At 39.9% G+C, this 8,856-nt stretch overlaps 1 protein-coding gene across 1 annotated transcript; it reads right to left on the minus strand.

The window, feature by feature from the left end:
* Positions 1 to 4: 4 nt before the first annotated feature.
* On the minus strand, positions 5 to 2,191 carry LOC131783751 (major facilitator superfamily domain-containing protein 6-like). The gene is made up of 2 exons (XM_059100520.2): positions 901 to 2,191; positions 5 to 571 (listed from the first exon to the last, which is right to left on the minus strand). Exons 1-2 carry the CDS (start codon positions 2,189 to 2,191, stop codon positions 363 to 365), a joined length of 1,500 nt encoding a protein of 499 aa, XP_058956503.2. The 3' UTR covers positions 5 to 362.
* Positions 2,192 to 8,856: the final 6,665 nt, after the last annotated feature.

Raw genomic sequence — 8,856 nt, forward strand, 5'->3', positions numbered from 1 at the left:
TGATAATCCAGTCAAAATAAAAAATTGAAAAATAAGTGGGTTCCAAGTTCACCATTCGTGATTTAACTTACAATATGCCATCAAGTAAAGTCTGTACCCGAGCCTGTAGGCCCACCAGGCCGGAGTTAATCCTGGTTTCCACGTAGCATGTTTGGTGGATGGTTAGAAGAAGCCCGGTGGTCTGTAGTTTAGCTCCAAAACTATCGGTCTTCTCCCTCGAAACGATGTACCTCAGAACGCATATTTTTCACCGAGTGTTTCCTATTTTTTGAGTGAAATTAAAGAAGTGCGACAGCGTGATCCACCAATTTTATTTTAGATGACATAGTGTTTACTGTAAGTCCTGTGACCTGCATAAAAAGTCATTCCAGCAGTTTTGTTTTTTCTTCTTTTTCGTTCTTCTTGAGGCAAAAATATGTAACTTGGTTGACGACAAACAGCACTAATAGTACAGCTTCACCCAAAGCAAACAGCCGGAATGCCTCTACGGCGCCAAATGCATCGATGAAAAAGCCGCACAAGGCAGTTCCAACGCCGAAACCCACGCCGAGAAACAAAGAGTTAACCCCTCCTACGAAGATAAAGAAATGCTATTAGTGTCAGTTCAAAAATAAACTGCGTAGGGCCAAACATTATTTATTAGCCGGCTAATTTGTATAACATTTTTTTCCGGCGCGAAGCTCGTCGGGGTAACAGAGGTTTCTGGGATTTTCAGGGGGGACAGAGAGGGGAACAATCGTCGCCAACAAAGCATGAAATTTGGCTTTCTTTTTCGCAGAAAAAAGAGTGATAAGACAAAGTATCTGGGGTTTTAACTTATTCGTTTACAAGCCCCTGCTCCCCTTTCTGAACAAGACCATGGGGACCTGGTAACGAGAGGGAATCCTCTTTTGTTCTCACCTTGCACTGTGTCCATCAGATGATTGGGTGTTACTTCACCAAAGTAACCGATCACGCCTGTAAAACCAGTTACATAAGCGGTGTAGGAAATAGTCTCAAAAAGAAGCATGAGCCATGGGTTTTTCATGAGAGACATTCCCTCAGACCAAATGAAAAACAGCATCATGGAGAACACAGTGATTCCAGAGTAACCAGTCTTCTTCACACACGTGCTTGTGAAGCCCAGGAACACCACACTAACCGCAGAGCTAGTCATCCGTGAGAAACCAAACACCAGCGTGGCGATGGTAACGTCTAAGGTCTTGGTGTACCAGAACCCATACGTTGCCACAACTCCATCAAAACAGCCAATCAAGAACGTCATGACAATGAAGACGAAATTTTGATATCGAGAGAAGAACTCAAATAAAGTCAAAGGCTTTCCGTTGCCATTTCCTTCGGTATTGTCGCTGTGCTTGATCGTTTGATCTCCCAGCTGCGTTACAGATACTAACGAAGCCATAGCCATGATAGAAGTGACAGCGAAGATAACAGCAAAGTTGTCTTGATACTCGCCACAAATCACATAATGGTAATGAGTGACAAATACAGTTGTGGTGGGAACAACAATAATGTGCCCAATTGGGCCCCAGAGACGGATCTTGCCAAAATCGCGGCTATTTTCCCCAAGGTAGTCCACAATTTCAGAATTAGCCAAACCAAATGCAGGAGAAGCGAGGAGTTCCCCAACGAATACAATGAACAAAAATATGAGAAATATGGTGTCGATGTCTTGCGGGTTTTTTTCTAAGATAAGGACATGATCGCCAACCAGAGGTGCCTGCCTTGGAGTGCGCCTCTTTATCGGTGGTAGAGAACGTCTTGAGGTAGACTGTTCCAGGATTTCAGGTTTTTTTTCCTCCCGACGGAAGAGGGATTGCAAAGCGTGGGTTTGGTTACGGTGATTCGTATTCTTGTTCGCTTTACTCTCGACATGAGACATGATCCACTCGTCGTTAGGATGGGGGGAATTTTTGCCCTCTTGAGGAGTGATAATGCGACGTTTGTTTTCATCCAGGTTCTTTCCCAATTCCACTGAGCACTCATCGTGTGTTCTTCTTGGAATTAATGACACCAGTGGTATAATAGCCGTGGACAGAATGCTCATCATCAGCAACGCACGGCGAATCTTCCGCTTACTTGCCATTTTTCCAAAGATGACCCCGCCGAGGGAGTATGCCACCCCCCAAACGGCTCGTAAGATGCCGATCTGAGTCGGAGACAAGCCAAGCTGTTGCCAGTAGACTGGCATAAAGAATAACTTAAAGGTAAAGCATGTCTCGAAGAAGAAGTAAAACGAACTTAATGCAATCCTAGTTCTGTGCTGCGAACAAAATTCCGAGATGCAAATTGACTTTTTCCCGGGTTCTTGTGAAGGAGTACTTGACATTTTTCTTTCTCTCTTTGCTAAATGCCTGAGACAAAGTAAAAACAAACAAAGAAGAAGCTTAAACAATGCTTCTCAACGTTGAAGCAGATGGCCATTCTGTGACTGAGTTGTAATTTGGAGAGGTCAATCAACAGTTATTTTCGTACATTTCGATTATGTAAAACAGCTTATATATAGTGCAAACGGTATATGAAAACTATGTTAACATGTACATTGAGTATAATTAATAACAGGTTAAAACCCTTAAAATATGTTCAGTTATTTCCCATGTGTTTAATAACGTTAAGGTGTGACGGAAATCTATTTTGGTATTACCGAGTTTAAGTAAAAGACCGGGTTGAATTTGTCTGAGTTATTAGCCGCTTTTTCCTTTTTCCTTTCATGTCAATACAGTGGCCTCTGACCACTTCTAAGAACGAACGCTCTACGAGGTGTAAAAGCAGAGAATGGGTAGCAAATGGGTTATCAAAATAAGACGAAAATTCCCCTAACAAGTTAGCTGGTTTGAGGAATTTTCGAACACTCCTTGTTCAGTTGATACTTTCTTTATTTCCTTTCTTAAAACTCAATACAACGTGCTAGCTCGGGTGTTGGAAACTGTACGATACGTTAATTATTCTTAATTTGATTGACATTTATAAGTGATTTCGTTTATTTATACATAACCAAACAACATGTATGCGGCACGTGTTTATCACCCCATTTATGGCACTGTTCCACGTGTTTGCAACGAGACGTTGAGGGTGTGTTTCCTTCGAGTGGGAGTAAACCGAAGCGTTGTAGTAAAATCGTTAAATCAAGTGAATAAATCGTGAGTTAATAAGGAAGCGTGGTACAGCTTTTCACGTTTTCGATACGAGGTCTAACTCATCTCTCTAGGAGAGTGTTGGTCTACAGCTTATAAAGGTGACAGTTATAACTACCTGTCAATATTTGACCAACATCACTATTTCTCACTTAATTAGCCTGCGAATCATGTCGAATTACGTGAAACAGTTTACTAAGTATGTACCTTCGGTTTCTTGATTCGACTTTCTGCCTAAAATTTCATACTTTTGCGGGTAACATCGGCCAAAACAAAAACAGGATTGATAATATAAAAACTATAAAGGACCCATTGCGTAGATTAGAATAACACTTAAAAAGATAACTTAAGAGAAAATAGCCCTTGAAGTTTGTTACATAACAACAGAATATACGGCGAATTCGAGAAAGAACGGCTTATCCAAGGTTCCGCCCCCAAAAGAATAACCATCTGTTCATATAATTCAACTGATCATAAATTCAGTGCGAAAGATTAAAAGAATAAGTTGTGTACACCTTTAATCACCTTACAGAAAGAGGTGTTAAACGTGCTAAATTAAGAACTATTTTCTTGATCGGAAGTTCGACATGAAATTAATCTAAAAATGAGCCTTCATTTCATGCAGTTCATGTTGAATTCGTGATAGGTGAACAAGCAAGGGCCAATTCGACAAAAACAACAAAACTATACCCCAGCAAATGTTTTACTATAATGTGTCAGAAAAAAGTAAATTCCTACAAAGCGAAAAAATAACAATTACTACACAGACATACTACCTGAAAGCCACTGCAAAAGAAATTAAAGAAAACGATGAAAATAAAGCTGCTTACCAAATACAGAAGATAACTAGGGTTAGCGATTGGGAAGACCGAGAAAAGGAAAAATCTACTTCTACGAACTTTAATTACGGATAGGCACAAAAAACTCTGGTAAAAAGAAAGGGGCGAGACAACAAACTAGATGACTAAATTTACATACAGCACGTAACAAAAGGGCGTAATGAACAAAATACCGAAGAGCAAAAAAAAAGTACACGATAAATGGAAAAATCTGTCTCGACAATAGGAGAATATGCCATAATCATAATAATATTTATAATCGCTAACAGCTTCATATAAACTTTTGTGAAGGATCTTATGCTGTGAATATACATCAAACGTCCCTGTAGAACTGAGTTCGACACGTATTTGATTTTGTTGTTGAAATTCGTCAATTCGTCAGAATTTGGCAAAAAAACAGTATGAAAAAACGGTGGTCACAGGCCCTACTGTCACTCTGATCTTCAAAAACAGTGCTGTTATGTTCTATAGTTCTATACATGCATCGCAACTGTAAGTCATCAAGACCCTTGCAATACTTAAATCAGTCACCTCATACTCCGGACGCTAGTTTTTCAAACAAGAGATATAACGTCTCCTTGACCAACATAAGGGGAATTCTCATCTCAACCCGTTATTCTTAAAACTAATAACTTCATGACTCGATGGGTCGTCTATAACGGTAAACAGCATAAATATAAGGGCTCCTGCCTACAATAATAATGAAACTCACCTTGGCACCCACAGAGTAATTACTTTAGAGCGTAAGGGTGAAAAACGTCGCTAACTGAGTGAGTCGGGCAAAAACGTCCTTATCATGCTTACAAAGCATTTAAAAGAAAGTGGTACGTGTACGTCGTATCACATTAAATTTTGAAACGCCTCAGGAGGTTTGTTGCTATATAGAAGCAATGAGCCTATTTTTTTTTTTGAGGGGACGTCCCAGCGTGTACCAAGCGCGTTACAAAATGATATCTCTTTGTGTTGAACTCAGAGGAAATTTACCGCGTATTGTCGTATTTAATTTTTGGAGGCTCTTGCTGGAAATTTTGGTGCCATGAGCTGTGCGAGAGGCATAAACAACAACTAAAAATCAATTCTTAACCTGGGCTGACACATATAGCAGTAGAGGAAATTTGTTGCCTCACCACACGCCAGAGGGCGTACAGGGGTGTGAGTGAGAAAATGAATCCAGTTCTCAAACACACACTTTACCGCTTAGTCTTTTTATTGCAGCTCCATCGCTCAAGAATCTTTCAATACTTGAGGCTAGTTGGTCTAATCCCTTGGCGTGCTTTAGGAGGTCTTCGAATCAAATTCGCACTTGTTCGTCTTGCGTCGCAAATCGCCCTCGGGCCTTAAACTGAAAATTCGAGCGTGAATCCAAGTTTTTAACTTTTTAAGCTTCAAGAACTCAAGAACTAGATGAAAAACAGGTGAAAATGATGAGTGTAGTGGATAAATTTTCACATGCCTTGCAAATACTGTTTACATGCCCTCCACATGGCTAGTGTTACATGCATATTAAATTTTGATGTGCATGTAATCAGTCACCCCGTTTTCCGGAAGATGGTTTTCAAAATATGAATAAATCACCTCTCCGTAAACTAAAAAAAAGGGAGACTCTGATCTCAACGGATTATTCTAGAATTGGTCACTTCTGGACTTTAAATACATGGGTCTTTTAAAACGGGCTCCTGCTTGCAGAACTAAACTTCGTTGGAATTTTCAAAGTTAGTTTTACAGAATCTATGGATGAATTTATTGTTATTTACAAGGCACGCGCAGCGGGGATATGTACAGAACATATCGAGAATTTGGAGGGTCAGACAAAAACGCGGTGATTATCGTTACAAAACATCTAAAGGAAAGTGGTACGTGTTGTTCATATCAGTTTTTCAAATGCCCTGGGGTTTATTTTTTGGATATGGCATTTAGCATATTCAAGTTTTAGCAACAGCTGGTATGCATTAAGCGCACTACACTTTTAATGCAGTAAATTGTTGTCAATTTGATCAGGTTGTCAAATGATTTCTAGAGCAATTTGGCACAAATATGCACGAGTAACTCTTTCAAAGACCAACAAAATTGCACAGACCCAAAGGGCAAGTGAAATTTATGGCCGAAAGAAAGTTTAAAGTCTGGTGAAACAGTTTTTGCTGTCCTTTTCCTCTAAACTACTCTTTTCTTTACTGGAATACCTCTCTCTTACATTGTATTACTTGAAAACTGGATTTCTCTCAGCTAATCAGAGTGAAGACATTTTCAAGCTTACTATCACATTCCAAATGATTGTCTCCGCAAGAGAAGAAATATGGTCGGCAATTAGCAATAATAAGTAATAGTAAGCAATAGAATAATTGTTAGAATGAAGTGTCTGTAGCCAAGTATACAGTTTATGTCCTTAATTGTATTCCCTTCGATTTCCTCAGTGTTACGTTTGTTTTTAGATTCGTTGACAGCCTGATGTTGAAAGCGTGACGGCAACGGTCCGGCAACGCACCTTTAGTTTTGAGGGTACGGGTCCCTGGTAGACCAAAATTGCCCGTGTACTTAATTAGCAAACAGCCATTTAGGGCTATAGTCTGTTTCGTTTTAATCTGTGCTCCCCATAACCTTCCGGTGGCTCTCATTTTCGCGGTTCTCTCTCTCTCACTGTGTTTCAATTTACATCAGCTACTATATTCACTTATTCAAGTACTCTTGTTGCGATTGAATTTTCGTCCCAATTTTTGTGCCTTATCACGTTGAAATTAGTCTTTCCCCGTTTTGACCAGCAATTGCGCTCGCTCCTGTATTCTCGTAAAAAGTCTTCTCTTTGAGTTTGCTTGGTTTGTCACAGTTTCTTTCTAGAAAACTTGCAATTTAAACTTACGGCTGAGTGTTTTGTCCACGTTAAATAAAGTTATCTCTATATTTCTATCTTTTCGACGCTTTGCCATTCGCTTTTCTCGTTTCATTTTTTCATTCGACATGTCTTCCTCGTCGTTTCTATCTGGGCCTCTTTTTTTCTCTTCCGTTTGCAAAGCATATAAAAAAGATTTAAGTTGGCGTAATGTTAGCCTAAAGCTGTTACAAATTCTGCTTTACTTCATATTTACATTGTGTAAAGGCAAAGCTTTACGCAGTTTTTACGCCATGACGTAAAGCTAGAGTGATAAGACTTCCTTAAGAGGCGCACAGGTAGTGTAAAGTAGAGATTTACGCCAGCTTTACCTATACACATAAATATAGAGTATAAGCGTCGTCAAGCCAAATTTACTCTTGGCGTAAAGTCAACTTTATTCTTGAGTGTAAAGGAGCTGTATAAACTGCTTACTTATTGTGAAAATTCAAATCCTATTAGAACAGAAACTAAACATTCAGCTTTATTTTATATGACTTAAGGGAAACATGAAAGCAAAACTGATTAACTGGTTGCCCACTTTTAAAGTGTGATTAAAAAGTTGTTTGTTCGGAATAGGGACAGTCAATCCATCAATCAATCCAACTGCTGTGTTCACAAATGAATATAGGGGGTAAGTTTCTAAAGAAACTGTGGTGCTGCGTCGGTGGGAGAGTATAGCAGGTAATTCAGTATTAACAACTGAGTTGAAAACGTAAATTGGCCACCATAAAGAGTAAAAAAGCTAGGTTTACTCTTTACAGTGGCCAATTTACGTTTTCAACTCAGTTGTTAACACTAAATTACCTGCTGAGTTCGCAATCTTGTATATTTGTCATAAGAACCTGGAACCAATTGAAAACAATAAAATAACTGAAAAATTGAAAATTGAAACTTTGTTCTGACATCGGAGGTCAAAATGTGTACATGTACAATTGAAAATTTTGCTCTAATCTTACTTGAAACATTGTCGAATGAAAAAATGAAACGAGAAAAGCGAATGGCAAAGCGTCGAAAAGATAGAAATATAGAGATAACTTTATTTACGGTCGTCGTAAGTCCGTACGTGTCTGTGACGTAGGCAAAATAATGAAGACCACTGACCGGAAATGACCTTCTGATTAACAACAAGTGAATAAATATGAACGAAATTAATCTAAATATCTATTATACTGTTCAGACTATTCCACAAAACCTTATAAAATTGATGAACTGGTGAAACAGTTCGCCATCGCCTACGAGCACTGTCCTTTTTTAGAGTTAGAGTATGTTTCTTTTTGGAAGTCTTGGGGGTTAAATTGGTACCTGGTATCGAGGAAGGAGCTGCAGTTGAAGGCAGTGCACTTGAGGATGGGGTTGTCACTACTGGATGATCTGTCCTGTGGAGGGAGGGGGAAGCCATTATTGTTTAGCAGGTTCCGTAGGATGGGGTGACCATTGTTGGAAAACTGACACCGATAGTTGGAAGAGGGTTTCGGGTAGTGGGGGAATTACTGATGTTAAAGGACGGGTGCTGAGAGATAAGGTGGTCATTTTTTTGGGACTGGTATTTGTAGAAGGATGGTGGGCTGAGGTAGGAGGGGTTACTCTTGTTGGACAGGCTCTGTGGGACGTATGGCGGCCAAGTTTTAGGGGACGGAGTCGTGGTTGCTTGAAGCGGAGAGATGAGAGTAACAACTGACTCTTTAGATCTGACTGCCTAATCCAGACCTCTTATGGACTGGTATCGTATTGATGGTCTTGCATGGGCCCGTCTTGTCACCAGATTCTCCCTTGCTCTTAGATGAAGGCTCCTGATGTATACTGATGTATGTCAAGGGCTTTCTTGACCTGTGACTGTCTTGACCTTTCCACCGGTGACTTTTTCACCAGATACCTAATAAGGTGCCTTTCTCCATTTTCATCCTCAGAAAGGTCACTCACCCGAGCTAGTGTAGGTTAAGCATCCTACGGCCAGCCCCACCATGGCCTTTTTCTCCCCTGACCAAAGCATGTTTCTAAGGGATGCGAGTCTCTTCTG

This window comes from Pocillopora verrucosa, chromosome 12 (genome assembly GCF_036669915.1).
Source record: "Pocillopora verrucosa isolate sample1 chromosome 12, ASM3666991v2, whole genome shotgun sequence".
NCBI classification, from domain to species: domain Eukaryota; kingdom Metazoa; phylum Cnidaria; class Anthozoa; order Scleractinia; family Pocilloporidae; genus Pocillopora; species Pocillopora verrucosa.